This window comes from Agelaius tricolor, unplaced genomic scaffold, assembly GCF_023055355.1.
Source record: "Agelaius tricolor isolate 1412-34295 unplaced genomic scaffold, bAgeTri1.0.p SCAF_5, whole genome shotgun sequence".
NCBI lineage: Eukaryota > Metazoa > Chordata > Aves > Passeriformes > Icteridae > Agelaius > Agelaius tricolor.
In genome coordinates this window covers 2,161,228-2,188,534 of record NW_027269265.1, presented here as the reverse complement: position 1 = coordinate 2,188,534, position 27,307 = coordinate 2,161,228, and the positions used below count along the sequence as shown (strand labels likewise).

General features: G+C 43.1%; 1 protein-coding gene across 1 annotated transcript in view; it reads left to right on the top strand.

The window, feature by feature from the left end:
* Positions 1 to 25,850, top strand: part of MAP4K5 (mitogen-activated protein kinase kinase kinase kinase 5) — a 66,148-nt gene extending 40,298 nt beyond the window's left edge. Inside the window, exons 9-32 of the mRNA XM_071426086.1 lie at positions 1,747 to 1,878; positions 3,195 to 3,257; positions 3,743 to 3,824; positions 4,418 to 4,534; positions 4,683 to 4,761; positions 5,408 to 5,466; positions 5,869 to 5,930; positions 9,320 to 9,362; positions 9,899 to 10,109; positions 10,609 to 10,706; positions 10,804 to 10,845; positions 11,529 to 11,613; positions 11,735 to 11,814; positions 13,073 to 13,133; positions 14,365 to 14,367; positions 14,454 to 14,568; positions 14,703 to 14,761; positions 16,098 to 16,201; positions 17,539 to 17,716; positions 19,411 to 19,479; positions 19,896 to 19,988; positions 20,537 to 20,607; positions 21,320 to 21,375; positions 22,753 to 25,850. Coding sequence (XP_071282187.1) covers positions 1,747 to 1,878; positions 3,195 to 3,257; positions 3,743 to 3,824; positions 4,418 to 4,534; positions 4,683 to 4,761; positions 5,408 to 5,466; positions 5,869 to 5,930; positions 9,320 to 9,362; positions 9,899 to 10,109; positions 10,609 to 10,706; positions 10,804 to 10,845; positions 11,529 to 11,613; positions 11,735 to 11,814; positions 13,073 to 13,133; positions 14,365 to 14,367; positions 14,454 to 14,568; positions 14,703 to 14,761; positions 16,098 to 16,201; positions 17,539 to 17,716; positions 19,411 to 19,479; positions 19,896 to 19,988; positions 20,537 to 20,607; positions 21,320 to 21,375; positions 22,753 to 22,840 — 2,050 coding nt within the window. The 3' untranslated portion in view covers positions 22,841 to 25,850. The remainder of the gene's footprint in view (positions 1 to 1,746; positions 1,879 to 3,194; positions 3,258 to 3,742; positions 3,825 to 4,417; positions 4,535 to 4,682; positions 4,762 to 5,407; positions 5,467 to 5,868; positions 5,931 to 9,319; positions 9,363 to 9,898; positions 10,110 to 10,608; positions 10,707 to 10,803; positions 10,846 to 11,528; positions 11,614 to 11,734; positions 11,815 to 13,072; positions 13,134 to 14,364; positions 14,368 to 14,453; positions 14,569 to 14,702; positions 14,762 to 16,097; positions 16,202 to 17,538; positions 17,717 to 19,410; positions 19,480 to 19,895; positions 19,989 to 20,536; positions 20,608 to 21,319; positions 21,376 to 22,752) is intronic.
* The last annotated feature ends 1,457 nt before the right edge of the window (positions 25,851 to 27,307 follow it).

Below are 27,307 nucleotides of genomic sequence, written 5' to 3'. Positions count from 1 at the left end.
CAGGGTAAAAATCTGGGAAGCACTGATTTGTTGCTGTAACAAAAGCTGCTTGAATTTGAGCAGGGTTGTTGTTTCTCCCACATTTCTTTTTGCAGATTATTCTCCCTTTTTGAGGGATACCAATGGTTATTTAGTTTCTCAGCCTTGCATTTTTAGTGACTTAAAACAGTGATGAAAAGTGATTTGTGTGCAGAAAGGAAACCAGATTTTCAGACTGCCTTTTAATTATCCCTACTGATTAATGTCTGCACGAGGCAGCATTTAATATGCAAATAATCATATGCAAATAATCATATGCAAATAATGTGTCCAGAGGTGATCCAATTGCATCCCCCTCCTAAGATGCTTATATAAATCCATAAGGAGCTTTTGAGTACTTTGTGTCCCTACCTTACTCTTTAATGTGACATTTTTTGCTGTATTTTTGTTTGTTTTTGTGATGATGTATTCAGCACATTTATTTTGTGTTCACACATTTCAAAAGATTGTACCCTCTGTGGAAAAGATTGTCCTTAGATCCTTAGATCCAAAATATTTCCAGAGTTGTAGGAAAAAACAAAAAAAACAAACCCAAACCCCTGAAATACAAACTTTGTAGAGTAGTATTGAAACAAATTGAGTCATCATAATTGTATAGCTTAAATTGTCCTTAGATCCAAGATATTTACAGAGCTTTAGGAAAAAAAAACCCAACAAATCCAAACCTCTGAAATACATACTTTTTAGAATAATGTTGAGACAAATTGAATCATCATGAGTGTATAGCTTAAATTAGTGTGTAATGCTTTATGTATACTTTAAGAAAAACTTTAAAAGTATTTCTGTAGTGATTAAAACCCAATGTGAACATAAAATCCTTAACTTACTCCATTAGACATAAAAAAATGTATGTACAGGTGTACATACATACATACATACATACATAGCTTAAATTAGTGTGTAATATTTTATGTGTATGTTAATAAAAACTTTAAAAGTATTAATAAAAGTATTCATAAAGTTTTAATTTTTAAATAAATTAAATTTTAAATTTAGAGGTTTTGAAATAAAGTTTTCATTAAAGTGTTAATAAAAACTTAAAAACTTTAAAAGTATTTCTGTAATGATCTGAACATAAAACCCTTAACTTACTCTGTAAGACATAAAAATATTTGTATTCCTCCTCTTCATTCCCCCCCCCTTTCTTTCTTTCTTGGGGGAGAATGTGAGATATTTAAAATTACAAATCACTGTCACAGATATCCAGTAATTGCACATTAAAATATGTGTAATTTCTTAAAAATTTTATTTTATTTATATGTATATATGTAGAAATATAGGTTGGTTATTAGGAAAAAGATTTTCACAGAAAGAGTGATAAAGTTCTGGAATGTTCTGCCCGAGGAGGTGGTGGAGTCCCCATCCCTGGGTGTGTTTAACAAAGCCTGGATGTGGCACTGGGTGCCAGGGTTTAGTTGAGCTATTGGGGCTGGGTTGGACTCCATGATCCTGAAGGTCTCTCCCAACCCAGTGGTTCTGCGAATTCTGTGAATTTAATTTATTTTAATTAATATTTTATAAAATAAAATAAAATAAATATTTAGTATTTAATAAAATAAAATTTAATCAATAACATAACTTTACTGTTTATTTAATTTTATTTAATATTCTTTTATTTATAATTAATATTCAACGAATTTTTCATGCACATGCACGTTGTGTAATTCTGCATGGGAGCAGGCCCTGAGGAAGGTGTTGGTTTTGCAGGATGGCCCCCGAGGTGGCGGCGGTGGAGAAGAACGGGGGGTACAACCAGCTGTGCGACATCTGGGCCGTGGGCATCACTGCCATCGAGCTGGCAGAGCTGCAGCCACCCATGTTCGACCTGCACCCCATGAGGTTTGTGCCCTGGGGGCTCCTCTGCCTCCTGCCCCTCCCTGAATCCCAGCTGGAATTGTGGGGATGCAGCTGGAGCTTCTCTGGAGCTCAGGAGGGGAAACTCAAACTGAGATTCCTTTGCTGGATATTTTCATGTCTGTCTTTAAGGCATCAATCTGCTGAAATCTTGCATTTTTTATGTCTGGGTTTGAAAAGCCAGGGGTGTGCTAAGGAAGGCAGGAGCCTCCCCTGAAATGGAAAATGTAAAACCTCTCCCTCTGAATTATTATAATTTTCAAATTAAGGGGCTCTCAGGCAAAGATATTGGAGCAGGAATAACAGTTCTTTATTGGGAAAATTAAAAATACAAATGCAATAATACAAAAACAGAAAACAAACCCTGCCAGGGTCAGAGCAGTCCCTGTCCCCTGTGTGTCAGGGGGTGGCACAGCCCCATCCCATGGGGGCTCAGCCCTCCTGCAGTGCCAGCTGTGGCTCTGCTGGAGCAGGGATCCTGCACAAGGGGGGAGTTTTCCTCTGCAGCTCCAGGGCTGCTGCAGATGGGCCTGGGCTCCCTCTGGCCATGCAGGGCAGCAGAAGCTGCTCCTCTGGCAATGCACTGGGCAAAGGCTGCTGGGCTGTCCCAAAGCTCAGATTGGATCCAGGTAGGAATGCTTGGCTCCTCCCCTGGGCAATGCAGCATCTCCCCATGGGATGCTGGGATTGGATCAGCCCTGCAGGGACACTCAGTGGCCATGGACAGAAGATAATTAATAATTAATGGCCCATGGACAGCAGAGATCTCCTGCAGGGAGGATTGGCTGTGGGAGAGAGAAAGAACAAACTGCCCCAAGAACAGCAGAGAACTGCCCCAGCTCTGACAGATGGACATGGACTACACAGCCCCATTTCCAGCCTAAGACAGAATGGAAATTAGAAGCAAAATCTTGAAGTTGTTACATTTTTGGTGGCACCTGGCCTAGTGGAAGGTGTCCCTGCCCATGGCAGGAGGTTGGAATGAAATGGGATTTAAGGTCCCTTCCTACCCAAACCATTGTTGGATTCTGGAATCAAGAATCTGATGAAGAACAGGGACAGATTTACTGCTGATAGAAAACCACTAGAGAAGCCATACCCTGATGTTTAACAGGATTATGGCACTAAAAATATTTTATTTAAAGATAAAATCAGCAGATTCCCTGTATTTCTCCTTTAACCCAGTGAAACTGCAATCCAGTTGCACCAATATGATTCTCACCATAAAGTGTTAAAGTATTTAGATTTTAGAATGAAATTAATTATATTTTTATCAATCATTTTTCTTTCTTTCCCTTTAGGGCTCTGTTTTTAATGTCAAAAAGTAATTTTCAACCTCCAAAGCTAAAGGAAAAAGCAAAATGGTAGGTGGAGCTCCTTCCTTTGATCCATATTTTATTGGAATTACATGATCCTTAGGATCCAACCCAAACCATTCTAAGATTTTATAGATAAAGGGCAAAAATATTTGTTATTATTGAAGAAGAGATTCTTCTTTGGTGCTCTTTGTATGTTCTAGAAGAAAAATCTTTATCCTTTCTCCTTAATTCCTGTCATGGGGACCTTGCCCCTGCCGTTGGGACAGGTAATGGTTTAATCCTTTCCTGGGAGAATTTCCCGGTGCCATTCTTGGTTTGTTTTCTGTACCAAAATGTTTTATGTGCAAGTTTCATGAATCAAATGAGTTTTTTCCCTTATTTTGTTAATTTGGGAATGTAATTATTCCAACCTGAGGTGAGATACTTGTACAGTGTTGTACTTTATCACACCCTTTTGTAATCTGCTTAGCAACTGTCTTAAAACCAATAATACCTTGAAAAATTCAACATAAACCCTCTTTTTCTTTAAGGTCAGCAACATTCCATAATTTTGTCAAAATAGCACTTACAAAAAATCCAAAGAAGAGACCAACAGCAGACAGACTTCTCTCTGTAAGTGACTTGGGACCTTTGGTGACCTCAGGAAGGGATCTTTACCTTCAAAATGAGGAACAGATCAGTAGAAAACCGAAGGGAAACCAATTTTTTTAAATCTTATAACTCAGGTGGTGAAATCTGAAGGAAGAACACGTTGATCAGCTGTTAGCAAGTGGGTTTTGTGTAGTATTTTTGCACAGTTTTATGCAAATTTTGGCCAGTTACAGAAATTAGCTTCATGTTCTCAACCTTGGCCTTCCTGGAAGGGGCTGCCTCAGCCTTGGAGCTGTGCAGAAGTTGGATTTTCCTGACTCCCAAACATTTCAGCAGTTCTTGATGTATCTGTGCTTTCCCAAGCTCTGAACTACTGATGTGGAAAAAGGAAGTTCAGGTGTAATAATTTGTTTGACTCAAGTTTAATTTGCAAGTGGCCCAGAGTGTGGTGTTTCCATATTGGTATTCTTAGGAAATCCAGCATTGAGGAGTCACTAAAATAACAGCGAAAGCACAAAAAAAATCATTAACTCTGCTGAATGTTTATTACTGAAAGTTATCTATCAATTGCATGTTAAAACTTGGTTTTTTTGTGTTCTTTGCTGTGGTTACAGCACAGCTTTGTGGGGCAGCCTGGTCTCTCCAGGTCTTTAGCAGTTGAGCTGTTGGACAAAGTCAACAACCCCGAGAACCACACGCACTACGGTGAAGTGGACGATGACGATTTTGAGGTGAGAACATCTTTTTTATTCTCTGCCTTTTATTAAAACTGGCACTTCAAATGGCCTGGCTTGCTTTGGGAATTTAAAGCTGGAGTTGAAACAGCAGCTGCTCCTGTTCTTGTTGGTTTTTCCCTCACCTGTGCTGCCGTCCCTGCAGCCTCACTCCGTCATCCGCCACACCATCCGCTCCACCAACAGGAACGTCCGGGCAGAGAGGACAGCATCAGAGATCAACTGTGAGTTCTGCTCTGCTTTCCCCTTCCTGGGGGTGGTTTGCCTCTGGGGTCACTTCCCAAAAACCTCTTTCCATTTGGGAAGCAAACCCTGGAGAAGCAGCAGCATGTGAATCTTCAACAAAAATTGTTCAAAACTAAGATTAATATTAATAAACTACTCTGGTAGTAGTTTATTTACTTAGTTACTTAGTTTACTTAGTTACTTAGTTTATTTCTTTACTTTTATTATTTATTTACTCTGATGGATCTGAGCTGAAATGCTGAGGGTAGAAATAGTTTTATCTGCAGGTTTGGTCAAAAGCCTTTGGTGGCACCAATAGTGGCAGCTCCATCACACTCTGGGAAATTTGCTCTTGAAGAGCCTTTTTCTCCTCTTTCACATGCATTTTACAGCGACAAGTGGTTAAATAGTTACGTTTCTGTGACTTGGTATTTGCCTTTGGCCTTTCTTGTGGGTTTCATATTTGCAAATTCAAGCACTCAGACAATGAGGCTGATAGTGAAGTGCTGCTCCTTTTGAGAGGCAAATTCAGAGTTGTGTACACAAGATTTATATCTGTTCCTGCCTGCTTTTCACTGTAGTGAGCACTGAAAGGATCCCAGTGCAAGATTGTGTGTATTAATTATGAAATTATTGTATTTTTAGTTGATAAGCTGCAGTTTGAGCCCCCTCTACGGAAAGAAACAGAAGCTCGGGATGAAATGGTAAGGACAAATTTGGTAGAAATAAAATAATTTTAGTTATTAAAATCACAGTATCTTCAATATTTTGTGGTTCAACCCTTAGCAGCTTACTGGAAAAATGTTTTTAAAGTCCCCTAAATGATCCTTACTGGATTTCTCACCATCAGTTTTTGTTTTCCTGTTACTTATTGCTGCTTGATCTGGACATAACACCATTTCCTGGTGCTGCTTTCAACTCTAAGAAGAATATATAAATTTATAGACTGTAAGATGATACTTCTCTTTGGAATTTGATTTTTCTGCTTGTGGATTGTTCTGCAGGGCTGGGAAATCCCTCAGGTCTCTTTGTGTGTTGTGGATAAGGTAATTTAAGATACTTTAGTTTGATGGGGGGAAGTAAAAGGACAATTTCTGCATCTTCAGGTTGTGGCAGCTGGCAGTGACTTTGCTTCACATTGGAATCCTTTTGTTGATGGAAGCAACAAGTAAGTACAGATAAAACCAGCTTTTATTTCTGTGACTAATTATGAAACTGAAAGAAAAATGAGATATGTTAAAAAAATTCAACCATAAGCCCTGATTCACTTGAATATTGATAAATCAAGGAGCTGTTACCCAGTGTGCAGCCCTCCTCCTGCAGGTGCTTGGTCAGTTCTCTTGCAGAGTGACTTTTAATCTCTTTGAACCACCACCAGTAGCTTGGTTTAAGTTTGTAGGTGGGAAGTGAGGTGTAAATGCACAGCCAGGACAGTGACATAACACAGCCACAGTGAATTTCCTGCAGCAGAGCTGGGTTCAGGATCCTGCCCTGGCCTCACACTTCTCTTCTGAGCTGTGGCTGTGGTTGTGACATCCTGTGACAAGGCCTGAACTCAAGAAAGGGAAGGAGAAGCCAGTTCTGAATGTTGACTTTTACCAAGCTCAGTAACACTGCACCACCCCTGCTGCTCTGGGGGAGTTTCTAACCCAGCCATGGAGGGGTTTGGGGTGAAATGTTTTAGGGAAAGATTTGTCTGTGGCTGCTTTCCCTGGGATAAAGCAGGCCTGAAGCACAGGAGCACAACTCTCTCCAGGTTAGGACTGAATTGTTTTAGGTGTGTACCTTCCTTTTGCTGCTGAAAAGTGAATTCTGCCTTTTAAAGGATTTGCAGTCAGGAGTGTGGAGGTTCAGATGCAGGCAGAGATGATATCTGGGCTCAGATATCATCTCATTGCTCAGCTCAAAGAGCCTGTTTCCCATCTTTATTTGGAACTCAGCAGCAGACAGTGAATTCCTCTGCCTTTTTTTGCTGCAGATAAAAGTCTTGCATAAGCTGTCAGCTGACATTACAGCCCTGGAAAGCTGGGGGACATTGCCAGGATTTGAGCCTTTTTCAGCATCCTGGTTTTCCTGCTCCCAGCCTCCTTGGAGCAGGAGTTTGGGGGCTCTGGGGCTGAGCTCTGGGGGGCTCTGGCTCTCCCCTGGCCTGTTTCCCTCCCCTCCCTGTGCCCTGGTTTGTTTGTGTGACCCTGCTGAGCTGTGGATTGAAGCTTTGCTGCATTTTCTGCAGCCAGCTGGAATCTGTGGGGTGCAGGAGCAGGGAGGGAGGCAGGGAAGCTGCCCCTGGCACAGGGACTCAGGGATTTGATCCTGTTCCTGTGGCTTTGTCTGCAGCAGGCTGTGCTAAAGCTGCAGCAAACATTCCCAGGGCTGTAAATCAATAAATAGGTGCAGATTGATTGGGAAGGAGGGCAGGGACAGCAGTCCTGGATGGGGGATCCGTGCTGCTCACTTGGAAACCACTTCCAGTTGGAAAGATAAACAGGAAATGCATAACTCCTGTGTCCCAGCAGTTGTGAGTAATCCCTGGGATGTGCAGAGAGGATGTGTGCTGGGGGTCCTTGCTTTCCATGCCCTTTGGCTTTTATCAGAGTGGATGCTGAGGGATGTCTTTGGCTGAGCAATTATTTGGCTGGAAAAGGGGAGCAGCAGAATGAGTACCTGGTGGCTGAACTGGTTCCTTCCATTTTAAAATTGCTTTTGTAAAAATGTCCTGCATTATGGAGGTGTTTTTTTATTGATGGTTTTCAAAGAATCCCAGGAAGGTTTGGTTTGGAAGGGACATTAAAACCCATCCAGTTCCACCTCCTCCCATGGGCAGGGACACTTTGACCATCCCAGGCTGCTCCAAGCCCTGTCCAACCTGGCCTTGGGCACTTCAGGGATCCAGGGGCAGCCACAGCTGCTCTGGGCAACAAGAACCTTTAAAAAAAAAACAAAAAACCAAACCTTTTCTCCTTTAAATTTTTAATAGCTCCTGTTGGCAGCTCTCTGTTGCTTTTCCTCAGAAGTGACTTGCAGGAATATTTCACATTAATCCAAATTTGGCTGGGTTTTCCTGGTCATTGGCCTTTAAAGACACAGCTTGAAAATTGCCATTTTGCAAATTTTTATCAGGTTTTTTTTTTTCTTCAAGGTTATATTTTCAGTGCTGCTTTGATCCTCTAGTCACAATTTCTCTTTTTTTGTTGTCCCTGGAGTAGCTTTAAAACAAAAATTCTCACTCTAGTGGGAAACACTACACAATCTGGGTCTTTAGCGTATATGTATAAATAAGGAAACTTCCCTTTAAAGGCTTTTCTCCATTTGTCTCCCAGTAACTTCCTCTGTTCCTTTTTTCTCTTTTTATATTGTACTGTTGTTAAACATTTCAACAATATCTGAAATGCCAGGTGGGAAGTGAAATCTGATGGTGTGGAAGAGAATCCAGTGATTTTTAGGGGGTGAGGAGAAGGAAAGGACCTTAGAGAGTGGAATTTAGTGCAGAGAATTATTATTTGTTTTGGAAAGAGCTGGGAGATGCTTGTTGTGAAACTCAGTGACATCAGGGAGGGGTTGAGTTGCACGTGTCCACCTCAGAGCTGAGCTCTTAATTTTATAAACATTCTGCCTTAGGGGACTGCTCACAAAGTTTGGAGATGGGAGTGAAGATGTTGAAGAGTGAGTGCATCTCCTTCCTTGCTCTGCTCCAAAACCTCTTCCCTCAAAACGCTGCAGGAGGCTTTGCCACTCACCCAGTGAGGGCTGGCTGCTCTCTTGGCTCCTTCCCCGATCCTCAGGAGAAATCCCAAAGCTCTGCTTCCTCCCCTGCTCTCCCTCCTGAGTTATCTTAGTCCCTGTGCAAGTGCCTGGCACCTAAAAGCAGATTTTATGGTGCTGAATCCATCATGAGCAAGGCCTGGCTGGGACAGGGTGATCCTGCACAGCTCAGGTGTCCCAGTGTTTGTCTGATCCCAAAGCAAGGCTGCAGACTGGAATCCCAGAATCCCAGAATGGTTTGGTTGGAAGGGACATGAAAAATCATCTTGTTCCATCCCTGCCATGGCAGGGACACCTTCCACTGTCCCAGGGTGCTCCAAACCCCGTCCAGCCTGGCCTTGGGCAGAATGAGTTTCCAGAGAATTCCAGGGATTCTCTGGGCACCCTGTGCCAGGGCCCCACCACCCTCACAGGGAAGATTTTCTTGCCCATATCTCACCTAAATCCACCTTTTTCCAGCTTAAAACCATCCCCGCCTTGTCCTGGCACTCCAGGCCCTGCTCTAAAGTCCCTCCAGCCTGAGATCCAGTCCCTGAATTGATTTACAGACTTCAAATATCCTTCCCCACAGATTGCTCTGTAACATTGGTATTTATGGAAGAACAGGAGTTCATTAAAAGCCAACACTTCTGATGAGATTAATGAGCTTCTCCCCTGCTCTTGCATTTCTAGTTTAACCCTGTGTGTGCAAAGCTCTGCTCTGCCTTTTCTGTGCCTCTGGTTCATCTTATTTCCAGTCCTTAAGGAGTTCTGGCTTTGCTTTAGCTCACACAACTGCTGCTCTTCTCATTGCAGATCGACACTAAAGCGAGCTGGGCCACCCCCTCTGCCTCCCAAGGTGAGAAATGTGGGATTTAAGGGGTTCAGCCAGGCTGGGATGGCCTCTTGTTCTGCATTCTGCCTCTGATACTCCATCAGAGAGGAAGCTCTGAAATGATTCTGCTGTCAGATTATTTTCATGGAGCCACAGATCTTCTGGGCTGAGAGGGACCCCCAGGGATCATCCAGGGCAGCTCCTGCCCTGCCCAGACCCCCAAAAATCCCACCCTGGGCATCCCTGGCTGGCAGCCTCGGGGCTGTGCCCATTCCCTGGGGAGCCTGGGCAGTGCCAGCACCCTCTGGGGGAAGAACCTTTCCTGAAATCCAACCCAAACCTGCCCTGGCACAGCTCCAGCCTTTCCCTGGGTCCTGACCCTGCTCACCGGGGAGCTTTTTATCTTTCTTACCTTGTGGTGCCCAAAATCACACACACATTTCCAAGGCTGATACATTTTTATGTAGCAGCAGTGGGACTGAAGTTCAGCTTATCTGAGGTTTGTTCTTGCCAGGTGCCATTCCCAGTTCCTCACGTTTCCCCTCTTTGGTTCCCTGCAGCCGAGGATGAACAGTTACCCCGAGGAGAACCTCCCTGATGACAACAGATGCCAGACAATAAAACACTTCCCAGAGTCCCAGAGCAGAGCCCCAGCAGCCCACAGGAGACAGAGCATCCCAGCCTGTGGGCCCCAGGCAGATTCCTGCCCCGTGGGGATGACCAGCAGCATCAGCAGCCCTGGACTGCTCACAGCCAGATACAGCGACCTGGGTAAGAGCCTCACCTGCCCCAAGGCTGCCTGGCACCTTGGAACAGGAATTGCTCCAGAGCCAGCTGTTCCCAGTAGAGAATAGCTTAAAACAAGCTGGTCATGAGGTGAAGTTTTCCTTTTTCCATGTGTGGTTCTTATTAGAGCCATGGTGGGAATGTTCTCCCCAAAACAAGGACACTCAGCCAGTCAGTGCCATTACTGAGTTGCCTGCAGGAGCAGGAGTAAAACAATGGATGTGTGGGGAGAACCTTGCCACAGGAGGAAAACAATGAATGTGTGGGCAGGACCTTACCACAGCTTTATTCTCAGTGGGATTTGTCCCAGGGACTGTTTGGATAATGGGAAATGTGCAACTCAGTGCTGGGAAGAGTTCAGCTCCCTGAGGTGTGGCTGTGCAATGTCAGAGCTCACTCCTGCACTCCAGCTCAGCACAGGGGAGAAGAGATTTTCTTTCTCTGTGTGAAATAAGCTGCAAACCTTGTCTGGGCTCCTTTTCAGGCAATGGGAATGGGATGCTGAAACACATTGAGGAGAATGCAGAAGGACCTGGACAAATCCCTCAGCTGCCACGCAAAAAGGAGAAGAGAGATTTCCCTGTAGGTGTTGGGCCTCTGGGGCTGCTGGCACTGCCATGTCCTCCAGCTGATCAGTGCACAAGGGGGTTTTATGATCTCTCTTTCCTTCTTCCCACAGAAACCAGCAATCAATGGTTTGCCTCCGACTCCGAAGGTGCTGGTAAGAAATCCCTGTGCACTGGGAGTTCTGGAAACCTCCTCTCTCCGGGGTGGGATAAGGCACCACCACAGTTAGGGGGATTTTCTGCATCTCACAGCAGTTCCTTTTCCAGTGCTGAATCCATGATATTTGTTTCCATTTGTTAAAACCTTCCTGTCACTGTTCAGTCTGGATGGGAAGGGTTGGAGGCTCCCCTGACTCCCTCAGTTGTGCTCTCCAGTGGCAGCCCCTGCTTAGGCACAGAAATGGGGAAAGGTTGTAGTGATCACTGGGTTTTGCCTGTTCTCCCTCCATGTGCCATTTCATAAGCACTCAGTATTCATATGATTTTTATAGTCAATAGATAATAGTCAATGTTCAGATAACATAGAATAATTTAGATTGGAAAAGCCCTCTAAGATCACTGAGTCCAAGCATTCCCCCAGCACTGCCAAGGCCACACTGAGCCATGTCCCCGGGTGCCACATCCACATGGATTTTAAGTCCCTCCAGGATGTATTTAGGTACCAGTAGGTACCTACAGTTGTTGATACCATTTTGAGCCCTCATTGCATTTTGGAATGTCCATGAATTCCAATTTAAAGGTGTGAAAGTCAGTGTGTGTTCAGCTCTGTGTGAGTGTCCAGAAAATCAGTTCTTCACACTCTAAATTTGTTTCAGGTTTCAGTTTTGGTGTCTTTCAGATGGGAGCCTGTTTTTCCAAAGTCTTTGATGGTTGTCCTTTGAAGATTAACTGTGCAACTTCATGGATACATCCAGATACTAAAGGTAAAGTTGTGTTAGGTTTGGTGATGGGTTGGGAAAGAAAAGAATTTGTAAAGTTATTTTAGGTTTGCATTTGAAACTTCCCAAAGTGGGAAGGGAATAATCCTTTCCATTGATTTTTCAGATCAGTACATCATCTTTGGCACAGAAGAAGGGATCTACACTCTGAATTTGAATGAACTTCATGAAGCAACCATGGAACAGGTGAGTTCTGGAGGGCTGAACACACACAACAGATTTGGGGATGTTATGGGGTGTGAACTTTGGCACTGGAGGAGAAGGTGGATACCAGGCTCTGGGGCTTAAATGATTCCCATCAAAGCCAATAATGAAAACCTGAAAATTATTTGTTCCCTGACCTACCTGTATTTTCTAGTTGCTGCTTGTCAGATCTTCCATCTCCTTGGAGAACAACTCCCTGCCCTTCTCCCTTCATCCCATCCCCACTAGATGGCACATGGCAGCTCCTTGGATGCAAAGCCCTCAATCATTTCATTCAGCTGCTGCTGTTATCCCCAGGAAGCTTTTCCTGGGCTTTCTAACCCTTTCTGAAGCCATTTCCTGCAGTCATGGTCTCAAATCTGGTGTTTCAGAGTCAGGATGTTCTTGGAATCTCATTCCTTGTGTGTTTTCCTAAATTATTTAATCTGACAGTCCTCTCTGGGCTTTCCCACGTGCTTTTTTATGTCCCAATGAAGGGTTGGCTGTGCCACTGGTGGGTAGGGAGATCATTCAGTGCACTTCAAACGAAATTTCCTTTTCCCTGAGAGCATTCCCAGCTGCCAGAGGTCAGGTGGGACCACCTCAAACCCCACAGGTTTCTGCCACACCTCTTGTTCCCACATTTCCTTTTATCCATTTGCTGATTTCTCCCCTGCAAATGCACTTTCTGAAGTGTTTCTCCAACTTCTGATTCTGGTTGTGTCTTCCAGACACCTTCCTGTCTGTCTAGGGTTAACATCTCCCAGTGCCAGAAGGATCTTTTTTATTCCATTTGTGGTTTTTCACTGGAAACACTGAATATACCCAAAGCTATTTTGTTAAACAGAAAATTGCTGGGAGATACTCAGGCTTTGTGTCCAACCAGTTGGATTTTTTCTGTCCACACTTTCTCCTACACCTATTTTCTTACTTTGCACCTGGGAGTGGCACATGGGACAAAGTGTTCTGGAATCATGGAATGGTTTGGGATGAAGGGGGACTTAAATCCCACCCAGTGCCACCCTGCCATGGCAGGGACACCTTCCACTGTCCCAGGCAGCTCCAAGCCTGGCCTTGGACACTTGTTCTGGTATTCCTTGGTCTGTCTGTGCAGGGCTAAGTAAGGATATACACAAGAAGATGGGATTTTCTCCAGTGTGGATCCCTGCAGGAATGGTGGTGGATGTGGAACAAGCAGAGAAAATCTCAGGTAAAGATTCCTGTAGGTTTCTATTAATGGAATTTTCTTCTTTTTTTCCAGTTATTCCCTCGAAAGTGCACCTGGCTGTACGTTATCAACAACACCCTGATGTCCCTGTCAGGTGAGTTCAGTACAGGGGAAATGATTGCAGCTAGAAATAAACAAAAACATTTAAATCATGACTGAATGCAAGGTTTGGGGTCAGTCAGGAGAGGAGAAGACTCCAGGGAGAGCTCAGAGCCCCTGGCAGGGCCTGAAGGGGCTCCAGGAGAGCTGGAGAGGGACTGGGGACAAGGGATGGAGGGACAGGAGCCAGGGAATGGCTGCCAGTGCCAGAGGGCAGGGATGGGTGGGAGATTGGGAACTGGGAATTCCTGGCTGGGCTGGGATTGCCAGAGCAGCTGTGGCTGCCCCTGGATCCCTGGCAGTGCCCAAGGCCAGGCTGGACACTGGGGCACCCTGGGGCAGTGGGAGGTGTCCCTGCCATGGCAGGGGTGGGATGGGATGGGATTTAAGGTCCCTTCCAACCCAGACCACTCTGGGATTCTGTGCTCCTAAAACAAGACCTGTGTCCCTTTGAAGGAGAATGAGGTGCCTTTCAGGTCCTGCTGATCCAGCCATTTTCCTGATTCCTGGGCAGTCAGTTGTCCTGGAATAGAACATTCCAGACAGGAATGAGGCACTGTGCCATGGAGGCTGATGGTGGGACTGTGCCTTTGAACATGCAGGATTCATATAACACTTGTCTTGGTTTATCAATAAGAAAATATCTTAGATATTTTAAAGTATAACTTAGAATATAAATATATTATTTATAATAATTTAGAATATAAATTATAATATTATATATAAACATACTATAGTATAATTTATAATATAAAAAGATTGTTTATTTCTACACTATGTAACAGTATATTTATATACTCTATAATATATGGTATATAATAGTATATATGCTCTCTACTATATGGTATATAATAATATATAAATATATATATTTATATACTATAATATATAAATATATATAAAAATTATATATAAAATATTTATATATTTATATTTTTGTATACTATAATATATAAATATATAAATATAAATTATATACTATATAATAATATATATTATTTATTTATATACTATGTACTATTATATACAATATACTATTATATACTCTACACTATATATTATTTATTTCCTATAATTTATTGTTGTTTTGTAATGACAGCCTTTAAAAATAATTGCATAAAACTAAATGTAATGAAATAAGCTCTTATCTCTATATTCATTATTATTTTTATCTTGATTTATTTCTCTTCATATCTGGACTTGACCTACCTGACACCTGTTTGCAGAAGGTAATTTTTTCCTTATTTGCATTTTCCTGACCAGTTCTGTGGTGGAGGAATGGCTGAGATGTCAACTGTGCTTTTCTCTCTTGCAGGGAAAACATTCCAGCTCTACTCCCATAATTTAATAGCATTGTTTGAACAAGCCAAAAAAACAGGATTAGCTGCTCATATTCAAACCCACAGATTTCCTGACAAAATATTACCAAGGTACAAACCTTTCACTTAAAGACAATTATAATAAGTGAAAATAGCCATAAATTGTCTTGGTGCTGTTGAGTTGGTGTGTGAAGGGCCCCATTATCTGTTCTTAATGCAGTTTTTGGTGATTATTATTATTCCAGGAAATTTGCCTTAACAACCAAGATCCCTGACACAAAAGGATGCCACAAATGCTGTATAGGTGAGCAGACAAATCCAGCTTTGCCGTTTGTTCCCCTGGCCGTGGCATGTCTGAAACTCATTTCTTTTTAATAAAATTAAGAGTTCTTTGTTCAGAAAAAAGGCTGAGGGAATTGGGGTGGTTCAGCCTGAAGATGTTCCAAAATTACCTAATTGGGGCATTTTAGTGCCTGAAGGAGCTACAGGAAAAATGGAGAGAAATTGTTGGCAAGGGAGGGAGTGCCAGGCCAAGGGGGATCCCCACTGCCAGAGGGCAGGGATGGATGGGAGATTGGGATTAAATCCTTCCCAGAGCCTGGCACACCCACAAACAGCATTTCTGCTTTGTCACCTTGCCTCAAGGTGTGACCCAGGGCCAACCTGTAGTGAGGAAAATTGAATATTTTCCACCAGGAAAGGATCGGGAATAAAAATTCAGGCAGCTTGGGGAGGACAGAGCCATAAGTGTACTTTGAAGGGCAAAGTTAAAGATTTGGAAGTTGTGGATTTGTCCTGTCCTTTCCCTGGTGCTGTGTGAAATCAGAATCCTGGAATTACCAAGGCTGGAAAAGCCTCTGAGATCATCCATCCATTCCCCCAGCACTAACCCACATCCCCAAGTACCACATCTGCAGATTGTACCTTTGCACCCCTAAAATAGAAATATAAATATTGTAAATAGAAATATTAAGTATAAATATAAAATATATCATGTATATTATATATTAAAATATATAAATTCAAATATTATAAATATAGATATAAATCTGAATATTATAAACATAAAGCTGCATGCCTGGAGATCCTGTTCAGCTCATCTAAAATGCCCACAACAGCCACATTTACAAATCATTCCTGAAATCAGGCTGCTACTGTGTCCAGCTGAGCTTAAAAAGCCACTCCCAAACCCTGGTTCTTGTATTTCATGAGCTGTCAGAGCTCCCCAGAACTTCCCACCTTCCCTGCCTGGGGATTTATTCCAGCCCCAGGGAGAGGCACTGCAGCTTTTCTGCCCTCTCAGCCTCTGAACTGGGACTCCAGGAATGCAGCTGGTTGTTAATTAAAACTGTAATTGAATTTTTCTGGAATGTGGCACAATGGTAATCACTGGGGATGTTGGAATGGGAAGCCAGAAGGCAGCTGGTGGGAAACTGATGGAACAAGATGGGTTTTAAGGTCCCTTCCAAGCCTAATCCTGCCATGAGATGGTTTTATAATGCAGTTTCTTAACTCAGATGTAAAGTTAGCTGTAGGGTTGGTTTTTTTGTTTGTTTGTTTGGTTTTTTTTTTCCAAGTATGAATTGAACTTGCAGAGCTTTAAAAATGACTGTTTTCTGGCATTTTTTTATTTTCTGTAGTACGAAATCCCTACACAGGCCACAAGTACCTGTGTGGTGCATTGCAGTCTGGAATTGTTCTGCTCCAGTGGTATGAGCCAATGCAGAAATTCATGTTAATAAAGGTAAGCACTCACTTCTGGTGCAGCTGAATTATTATGCAGTTGGTGAAATAACCTTTGCAGGGTTTGGGGTGGAAAGTGCACCCCAGTCTGGTGCCATTTGTGGGTTGGGAGCACTTGAAAATCGGGCTGGACACATTTTGACTCAGAAAATCTTGTGAGTGAAATGATTTAAGTAATAGAAAAGTTATTTCAATGCTGGATCAGGCCCAGCACTGGCAATAAAGCACCATGATCCACCTCTGCCCAGCTTCAAAAGCAGGGAAAACTCTGTATATACAATATACAATATACAATTTATAAATATACAGGAATACACAATAATACAGTAATATACAATGCACAATATATATACACAATATATACAAAATTTCTACTCTGTATACAGAATAGAAATATACAATTCATAAATATACAGTAATACACAATAATACAGTAATGTACAATACACAATAATACAGTGACATACAATAATATTAATAAATATTTATATTATTAATATTAATACATATTATTAATATTATTTATTAATAATATTAATCAATATAAATATTTATATACAGAGTATACTCTGTATGCTTTGTATATTTATAAATATACTCTAACTTTATTATATAATACAAATATAATATAAATATAATATTTATATAAATATATTTTCTATTTTATATATTTTATTAAATATAAGTAAATGTATTTATAAATATATAATATAATATAGTATAATATAATATAATGTAATATAATGTAATGTAATATAATATAATTAGTATATTATTAATATAATAATATATAATAATATATTATTAATATATCTGAAATAAGTATATATAAAATTATATCTAAAATATCTTTAAGAAATTTATTTTATATTATATTGATTATATACATGATATATATTATATATACTATATATAATATATTATCAATTTATTAAAGATATTTTATGAAATAGATTTATTATATATTTTAATAATAGAAATAGAGTTACTGTAAATATAATTATACTCATAATATATTAGATTTTATACATTTATTAAATATAGATGAATTTATTTATAAATTAATCTGTTTTATATATTATATATAATATATATTATCTCTATAAATATATATAAGTGTTACATATAGTATACAATTAATATATTAAATAGCTTTTATTAAATAGACTTATAATGCATTTTATTAATAGGAATATAATTGATATAAATATAATAATATTAATATAACTACAAATAATATGGGTAAAAATATTCTCTGTGTATTCCCACTCTGTGCATGCTGTTGCAGAGCCATCCCAAGGTAGAAACAAACCCAGAGCTGCTGTTTTGTTTTGGCAGCACTTTGACTTCCCTCTGCCCAGCCCGCTGCACGTGTTTGAGATGCTGGTGATCCCGGAGCAGGAGTACCCCATGGTGTGCGTGGCCATCTCGCGGGGCACGGAGCCCGGCCAGGTGGTGCACTTTGAGACAATCAACCTCAACTCTGCCTCCTCCTGGTTCACTGAGATCGGGGCAGGTGAGCCCGTGCTCCCTCCTCCGCTGCTTTGGAGCCTGGGCATGGTGGGAGCTCCTTCCTTGGAGTGCTTTGGGAAGCCTGGGCATGGTGGGAGCTCCTTCCTTGGAGTGCTTTGGGAAGCCTGGGCATGGTGGGAATTCCTTCCTTGGAGTGCTTTGGGAAGCCTGGGGATGGTGGGAATTCCTTCCTTGGAGTGCTTTGGAAAGCCTGGGGATGGTGGGAATTCCTTCCTTGGAGTGCTTTGGAAAGCCTGGGGATGGTGGGAATTCCTTCCTTGGAGTGCTTTGGAAAGCCTGGGGATGGTGGGAGTTCCTTCCTTGGAGTGCTTTGGGAAGCCTGGGAGTGCTGGGAATTCCTTCCTTGGAGTGCTTTGGAAAGCCTGGGGATGGTGGGAATTCCTTCCTTGGAGTGCTTTGGAAAGCCTGGGGATGGTGGGAATTCCTTCCTTGGAGTGCTTTGGAAAGCCTGGGGATGGTGGGAATTCCTTCCTTGGAGTGCTTTGGAAAGCCTGGGCATGGTGGGAATTCCTTCCTTGGAGTGCTTTGGAAAGCCTGGGGATGGTGGGAATTCCTTCCCTAGAGTGCTTTGGGAAGCCTTGAGCATTGGCAGCTTCTCTGCCTGGAGCAGGTGGAAGCTGATCCCACATGGAGAGGGACTGGGGACAAGGACAGAGGGACAGGAGCCAGGGAATGGCTCCCAGTGCCAGAGGGCAGGGATGGGTGGGAGATTGGGAATTGGGAATTCCTGGCTGGGCTGGAATTGCCAGAGCAGCTGGGGCTGCCCCTGGATCCCTGGCAGTGCCCAAGGCCAGGCTGGACACTGGGGCACCCTGGGACAGTGGGAGGTGTCCCTGCCATGGCAGGGGTGGGATGGGATGGGATGGGATGGGATGGGATTTAAGGTAATTTCAAATCCCAGTTATTCTCTGATTCCCTGATTTTCTGTTGTGCTGACCTGCCCCACATCTGCACAAACTGTCCTTCAAAACAAAAAACCTTTTCTAAATTCCCTTAAACATCAAGCAGACCCTGCTGGTTGGGTTCTCCTTTGTGGTTCCATGCTCTTTCCTGGGATCCTGTTCTTTGCCCTCCTTTCCTGCATAACAACTCCCAGAAATGGATTCTTGTCCATCTTCCAGCCCTTGGGGGAGGATTGTTATCTTCAGCTGGCTCTTAAAAAGCAAAGATTTGGGTTATTTTTAAGACCTGGTTGATATTTTGCAGCTGCTTTTCTCCTTTGCCTTTGTTGGATGTCCATTTTTACCTTTAAATATTGCTGTAGGAACAACTTCATTAGTAAAAACCAGGAAAAAAATCTCTTGAACTAGTTTATTATCATCACAAAAATCTTTCCAGATGTGGATTTATGGGAAAAGAGTGGGGTTTTAGGAATTAAAAGTCCTTTTGTTTATTGTGGTGCCTCTCTATGAAAGAAGCTGTGCTGAACCATAGCATAAAATATGTTTTATCCAGTAAAAGTTGTGTTTTTCTGTTAAATACCTGCTTTGAACAGAGAGCTTTGTGCTTCTCCCAGAACATTCTGGGAGCCTCTAAAAATCAGAGTAACAACAAAATAAAAAATCAGACTAAGAATAGCAGAGTGAAAAGAGCTTGGTGGGGGAGCAGAGTCTCTTGTTGTGATATAAAATATAAAATAGTGATATAAAATATAAAATAATCTGGTTTTTTCTCCAGGCAATCAGCAGTTGGATGCCATTCATGTGACACAGCTGGAGAGAGACACTGTCCTGGTCTGCCTGGACAGTGAGTAACACAAAATTCTCTTGGCTAACTCACCACACCTCGTGCATAACTTGGGTTGCCACAGTTGTTGATTTGAGCTTCACCACGAGTTTGGTTGTTTTTTTTTTTTCCCCTCCCTACATTATTAATTTGTGTTGTAATATTTCCAAAAAGATAGATTGGATAAGTGGGATTTCATTCTGGATTTTGTAATTCCACTTTGTCTCTTCATGTGTGCATCACTCTGTCAGTGTAAAACCACCCCAAGTGTACAAAGTTTTCTGTATTTATTTTGAGACAAAGATGGGTTCATTTTAGCAAATGCTGTAGATGTTAAATTTGGATATTTCTTTGTGCCTGAAAGGTTAAATTTGTAGTTTGCAATTAAATCCTTTTCAGCAGTGGGCTTTAATGCTGATTTTTCTCTTTCTCTTGAGAATTTGTGAAAATAGTGAATTTACAAGGGAAATTGAAGTCAAGCAAGAAGTTGGCTTCTGAGCTGAGCTTTGATTTCTGCATCGAGTCAGTGGGTGAGTGATTTGCTGCTCTGGGGTCTCTCAGGGGTTTAAGAACTCACTGTTGAAAGCCTGACTGGGTTCTGGTCATTTCCATAGCAATGAGAACAAAACTTGGGCAGGAAAAAGTGGTTTAGTAATACATAAATCTGTGTTAGCCTTCTAAAAGTTAAGATTTTATTTCAAGTAATAGCACATCCATTTTTTAATCGTCAGGGTAATAATATTTGAATCAAATTCTCAAGCTGCTGTCTTTAGACTAGGACAGGAGTTTTTTTTAAATTGTAGTTGTCAAACAAGAATTTCTGCTGTCATAAACTCCCAGAATCACAGAATTAAATCACTCAGAGCTGGCAGCTCTGTGCTCTCTCCATCCCTGAATGGAAAACTCCCATTTTCCATCATTCATCTGTTTGGAAATAACTGTAATAATTCAGGTGATGTGTCATTTCCAGCAGCCCACATGCTTTGCTTGGCAGTGTTTGTTTTTACACTTCCTGAGGGGTTCTCCAGAGGCAAACAGGGCTGCAGGGAATGGGGTGTGATGTGTCCCTGCTTTGCAGTGTGCCTTCAGGACAGCGTGCTGGCCTTCTGGAAACATGGCATGCAGGGCAAGAGCTTCAAGTCAGATGAAGTAAGTGATCTCCAGTTTAATTTCTCCAGTTGAATTCCTCCTGTTCCTTATTTACCACTGGATTTTTTGCCTTCTCTCTCTGATGCCTTGTGCAGGCTGCCCTAGAGCAGAGGCTGGGCAGAGCTCCAGAATAAAGCAGGGATTGATTCAAAGCATCTCCTCCATGCATCCACCTTGGGCAGCACAAGAGCCCAGCCAGGCCTGCACCCAAGATGAACCAAAATGGCCCCAAAATGCACGGCCGGGCACGGGGTCTCTCCCTGGGATCAGTTCTGCTCCATTTGCACCTTGCAGTTCATTGTCCCATTCCAGCTTTAGCCCCTGCAGTCCCACCCTGCTTGTTTTTCTCTCTCCAGCCCACGGGGTTTGTGCTCCTGGGCTGAGGTTTGGATCATTTGTCCTTGGTGCCCAGCTGGAGCAGGAATTGTTTTGTCTCCCTGCTCTGTGCACAGAGCTCAGCATCCCCTGATATGGAGCCCAGACCCTCACACTAAAGCAGCACAGAATGTGAAAATACAAAAGCTAAACCTGAGGCATCATCTCTGCTTCCCAAGTGAGAATGCTCACATTCCACAATGCTTAACATCAATTTATATATTTCAGTCCTGCACTTTGCATTAAAATGCATTTGATTGTTTCCTTTCTTCCAACTCTGACCAATAAATTCCCTTGTGCTGCTGAAATGGATCTGAATATCTGCATTTTTCTGCAGGTGACCCAGGAGATATCTGATGAGACCAGGGTTTTCCGCCTGCTGGGCTCAGACAGGTAATCCCCCTGCAGAAACAGAAACCTTTTGTTTTATTTAAACCAGCTTTTCTAGTTCCCAGCTGGGCCTGGCTTCCAGCCCAGCCCAGCTCTGTCTGTGGGCACCAGGAGCCAGGGAGAGAGGAGAGATGCTCTGGGCCTGCAGGGTGCCCAGTGCACTTCTGGAAAAGCCTGCTCCAGGTTTTGGATTGTCCTGGTGAGCTGGGAATTACCCTGGCTGGTCAGGAAATAACAAACTCAGGTTTTAGTCCCAGGGATCCAAATCCACACATTTTCCATAAGATCCAGGTGATCCCTTCCAGCTGCACAGGTGGGGAGAGGTGCAGCTGTGCCCAGGTTTGCAGCCTGAGCAGAAGCTGCCCCAGGCTCCAGGTTGGACCTGTTCCCTTGTGGATTCTCAGCCAGCCAGGGGGATAAATGTAGGAACAGACAGGGATGAGTGCAGCAATCACTTCAGCCACAGAATCTCACACTGGTTTGAGTTGGAAGGGACCCTAAAGCTCTTCTTGTTCCAGCCCTGGGCAGGGCCACCTTCCACCAGAGCAGGTGGCTCAGAGCCTTGAACACCTCCTGCTCTCAAAACCCTGATCTTCTGCTCCCTCATCTGGCCTTGGAACTGCCAGACCCTTTGGTTTGTATTTTCCATCCCTGTACAAATGGAGCAGGAGTTTTCCTGCCATTCCAGTGAGATGTGGATCTCCTTTTTACCTTGGATCACTCCAGAACTGCTTGAGTGCAGAGGTGAGGATCAGGGACAGAGACTTCATTTGGAAACTCTTTGAGGAAAACAAAAAGCAGAGACAAGTTTAATCCTAAAAACAGCAGGAACTGGTGCAGAGAAATCTCAGCATTTGGGAGGGAGAGGGGAGCTCGAGGGCCCAACCACAGCAGCTGATGGTCAAGGTCCAGCAGTGGTCAGTGTGCCAAGACAGGGGGAGAATCATTGTCCAGAGTGGCCACAGGAACATGATCCAGCAGGACAAGGGCAGAGATGGGCTTCAGTGATCCCTGTGAACCCATGAGGTGATAATAAATATTTGGGAGGGAGGGAGAATTGTTGAGGTTGCTTATCAGAAGATGTAGGAGGGATAAACATTTGGGCTGCAGATGATGGGATCATGGAATTACAGAATGGATTGGGTTGGAAGGGACCTTTAAAATCATCCAGTTCCAACCCTTCCACTATATCTTGTCCTTGAGTGTTTTTATCAGAAGTGATGGTGGAAAAGGAGGGAACTGGTTAAAGAAGGAAACACCCAAGATATTTGGGAGAACCTCTGTGCCCAACCTGTAGAAACCCCTGAGTTTCCCCCTCAGGAGTTACACCAGGAGCTGTTCCTTGCCCCTAACCGTGGATCCATTTGTGTTTGGTTGCAGAGTGGTTGTGCTGGAGAGCAGACCCACAGAAAACCCCACAGCTCACAGCAACCTCTACATCCTGGCTGGACATGAGAACAGCTACTGAGCAGCACCCAGCCCAGGCAGCAGAGGGAACTGGGAGCCAGGAGCACCAGGAAACCGGGACTTGGCTGCTCCTTGTCTGGCACCCGAGCTGTGCTGGGCTTTGGGGTGGAACCAATCCATTTTTGCAGCTGGGAACAGCTGGTTCTGTCTCTTGCCACTGTGTGGTTGGTTATGTCGAGTTTGCTTAATAAAAGCTGAGATAAAGAGCCCTTTACTTGTTAGTTCTAGGGAAACAGAGCCTTGAAACGTGTTCTGCAGTAAAGGTGCCATAAACTGTTAAATATTTCCCTTCCCTTGGGTTTTCCTTTTATTCTGTAGATACAGATCTAGTGCTGGCTGTTGCCCTGTTTTATACTGAGTCTTATTCTTAATAAAACAAAGATTTGTGTAGGAAGTGAAAGTATCTGCAAAGCTTTTTGGTTTTAAATCTGCCATTGGGTATGGCTTTGTATAATAGACTATTTAATCCTTATTTATTAATCTGCTGCTAGGATGGGGTAATGTCTAACTTTTAGCAAAGGAAGGTTGCAGAGCAGCTTACTTTTTTTTTTTTTTTTTACAACTGTATAAAGATTTGATTATTCTTTTTCCTTGTAGGGGTGTAGTGCATTACTGAGGGATGTGTTACCATGTTGGGTGATCATGTAAAAAAAATGCAGTTTTGTACAACAAAGTATTTTGTACTGATTTTTCTGCCTGCAGAATTGCCATAAAAGGGATTTTCTTACTTCCTAGACGTAGGGTGTGTGTACACAAAGTAGAATATTGATATCAGACTCGTTGCTCCTGGGTGGCTGTGTACAATATCCATGTGTGTGTGCGTGTGCATGTGTGTGAAGTTGCCTGGCAGTGTGTATTTTTTATATATATATTTATACATATATATATAAAAATGTACAAAACATATATGCTTTATTTTCATAAATTAGGGATAAGCCTTGTGAGATGAAGTGGAAACTGTAGCAGGTCATCATCCTTAATGAATGAAAGTATCATGTATCCAACTGCCCACGACGTGTGGTTTATTTATGCTGCTGCAGAGGGGACCTGGAGCCACAGCTGAGCCTGAGCAGCACTGCAGCTGCTGTGCTTTGGGGATGGCTGCAGCCCCAGCTGGGAGTATAAATAAACATGATAAGAACCATATTCTGTAGCCAAGCTTTGATCACTTTTTGGTCACCTGCATTTTTATTTTTCCTTTCTCTTTTCTCCATTGAAGAGTCACATCGGTTCCTTTTGTCTTCCTCATTAATTAAAATTCCTGAGGTACCATTAAATATAGACTGACTCCAGGAGAGCATCTGGTTTTACTACCTCACATTACCCTGCTGGCTTTGATGTGAACACTCCTCGGGCAGGTGCAGAATTCCAATGCTCAGAAACATTGGAATTGAAGGGGTTTTTTAATTAAATGCCTGTTCAGCTCCTGAGATCTGCTGCCTAGGAAGGAGAGGCTGGAATTCCCAGGTCATTTGAGCTGAGCAGGAAAGGTGTGTGAGAGCTGGGAGTGCTTTGGTGCTGTGTTGGCATCCAGCTCCCTGATCCATAATTTACCAGGGAGGAATTGTCTGGGCCCACGTGATGGCTCAGGGACATCTCCTTACTCAGGACAGCTGCAAGGTGGGAAGGTCCAGAGGGGAAAACAGCCCTGCACACATTCAGCATTTTAGCCACTGTCATTCAAAACTAATTCTTGCTGACTTGACATCCAAATCGAGTCAAGCTTTTCAGTTCTGACACTGTGTCAAAGCTTAATAAGTACTAAGTGTACAGATGAAATTTATAAATCACTCCACAGAGCATGAGAAATGTGCTTTAGGGGTGGCCAGCTGGAATTGGATCAGCAGTATTAAAAGCAGGACGTGTGATTTTTGTCTTCTAAAAGAGTTCTCTAGTATTGAAATTACTTCTCCACAGGTAACAGTGACTGGTGATTAACCTCAAAGGGTGCCTCTCCTGGTCTTTAAAACAAAAATTAAGGTGAAGTGAAGCACCAGGTGTAGATATTGTAGAGCAAACACTTTTTTAATTTACCTCATTCACTACAGAAGGTAATTTCAGCTTCATCTTTGAAAACACTTAAAGGAGATCTCTAAAAGACTAGAGAAACCTGTAAATAAAATCTGAATATTTATGGGGAATAACTGGAGTAAATAACTTCTAGGTCATGACACTGTCATGCAGGAATAACAAGCAGAGAGTATTTTTCTTTGACACGAATTGCTGATGTTTTGCTGGATCCTAAAGAATAAACTTAGGAAAGTCCTCATTTAATCAAACCTTTTTTAGCTGTTGAAGCATTTCTAATGGCATGTTGTGAAATGCTTAGTGCTGGTTTCATAGACAGTGGCATTTTTTGACATGATCTGCAAGATGCTGTTTCCTAGTGTAAAACCTCACTTTTATTCCGTACCACAGAGCAGATTTGTGTGTTCCGGCCAGCCTCAGTGACTCTGATCAGTATAATTTGTGTTTGACTGTTTAATTTCGTCTGGTATTGTCTGTACCTTTGTTTTTGTGGAATTTAAACCAGGCTTGAGGAAGCCTAACGGGGAGCTCATGAGTGATGAAGGAAAAGCTTGCTCAGCCCCTCCTTCCTCACTCAACATTTATCAACATTTTAATTATTGGATGCACGAGGTCACGTACCCAACTTGAAAGCCTTAAAACAGGCTCCCAGAGCTCTTGGAAGTACAACCAGCATAGGAAGAGCAGTCTGTGGATTAATCTCTTTGGATTTCCTGACCAAATTCCTTGCAAGTGAAAAATACAGCTGGAATTGTGCTGACATCTCTTTAAAGAAGAAAGGTACAACGCATCAGGGGAGCCACGGTGTCTCTGGATGGAAAGGACCAGACTGGGAGACTCTGAAATGTGCTTTTTTTACCTTGTTTAGTCCTTAGGTGTAACTGAGACTCAAAACTGCACTCGTTCAGTTTGTGTAACCAGGCTTTGTTCCACGGGAATTTCTGTTGCAGTTCAGTCTATGCCAAATAAACTGCTTTATTTGACCTGGGCCGTGGTGACTCTCTGGGAACAATCCCTTGCTCAGAGGCTCTGGGGAGGACTCAAAACCTCAGCCCAGGTTTTGTGGCTGCTGTGGGAAGGGCCTGGCGCCGCTGATCCCTGTCCTGCAGGCTGCAGGGAGCCAGCAGCAGCTCCTGGGGACAGCACAGGGAGAAATCACAGCAGCAGGGACACGTTAATCCCACAGGGACACGTTATCCCAGCCCAGCCACCTGGGAGCACCGAGGAACCACTCAGGAGTTGTTGGCTGGGAAAGCAGAGGCTCCTGCCTTGTACCTGGGGAGAGAGCAGGGGCTGCTGGGCTTCAAAGGGCTGCCCAGAGTAGGGAAACACACAGCTGAGGACCTAGAGCAGTTTACACCTGGTGTAAACACACACTTTGGCTGTTTGCTGCAGGTGCTGCAGGTGCTGTGCCTGTATCCCAGATCTTCAGGGATCTGCTGACGAGGCTGAAAAAATAATGTCATGAATGTGGCTTTGCACAACACAACTGCCAGTTACTGTTACAATATTTATAAATAAATATTTATAAATAATATAAATTATATTTATAAATAAGTTATATGTATTATTTATAAATATATTTGTAAATAAATATATTTCTATAAAATATATAAATATAAATAGTCCTCCTCTGCAGGAGATGGTTAACTCTGGTGGGGTCAGTCTTGGCAGCTGGAATGTGAGGACTGCACATCCCTGATGAATATGGCTTGGGAAGAAAAATAATTAGTGGATCTTACTTAGGAGTGGGGAAGGATTGGGGAGGGAGGAGGCATGAGATGGAGTGGGGTGGCCACACTCATATTCAGATCTAATATTGAAAGAAATTACCACCACAAAAGGCCACCTTGGTCAGGGGATGAGGAGAGGGATGAGGATCCAGGGATCCAGCCGGATGCACCAGGACAGAGAAGAGGATGGTCAGGGCTGGAAAGCTCCCAGAAAGGGTCTGGCTGCTGGCAGGAGCCCATTCCTCTGCAAGTCCCTCAATGTCCCTGGGCCTTACCCGGGTCGGCAGAGAGTGGGGGGTGCAGCCCCACCACGGCCGACTGCAGGGAGACACTCTCTGTGCCCCGAGGGTGCTGAGGGCACTCAGGCTGGTTGCCTTTGCTGCAGCAGAGACGACCGAGACGTCGGTGGAAGAGGAAAGGGGCCGTCTCCCAGCAGGGGATATTCCAAGGTTTTATTAAGGAGTCCCGAGGGAGCTCCTCTGCCTCAGGGGGTTCCTCCTGCCGAGAGCGCTGGGGGATGTTCGAAGCTTACATTTAAAGGGGGGAGGAAACTAACATAGATAAAATCCTACTGACCAATAGGTATCTCTGGGGGATGGGTGCTGGGGGGACAGACATACAAAACAGCGTATGGGGCAGGACTTGGGGGGTTGACCCTTGGCCCCTGGCTAATCACTCGACAACTTGGACCGAAACTTCTAGGTAGG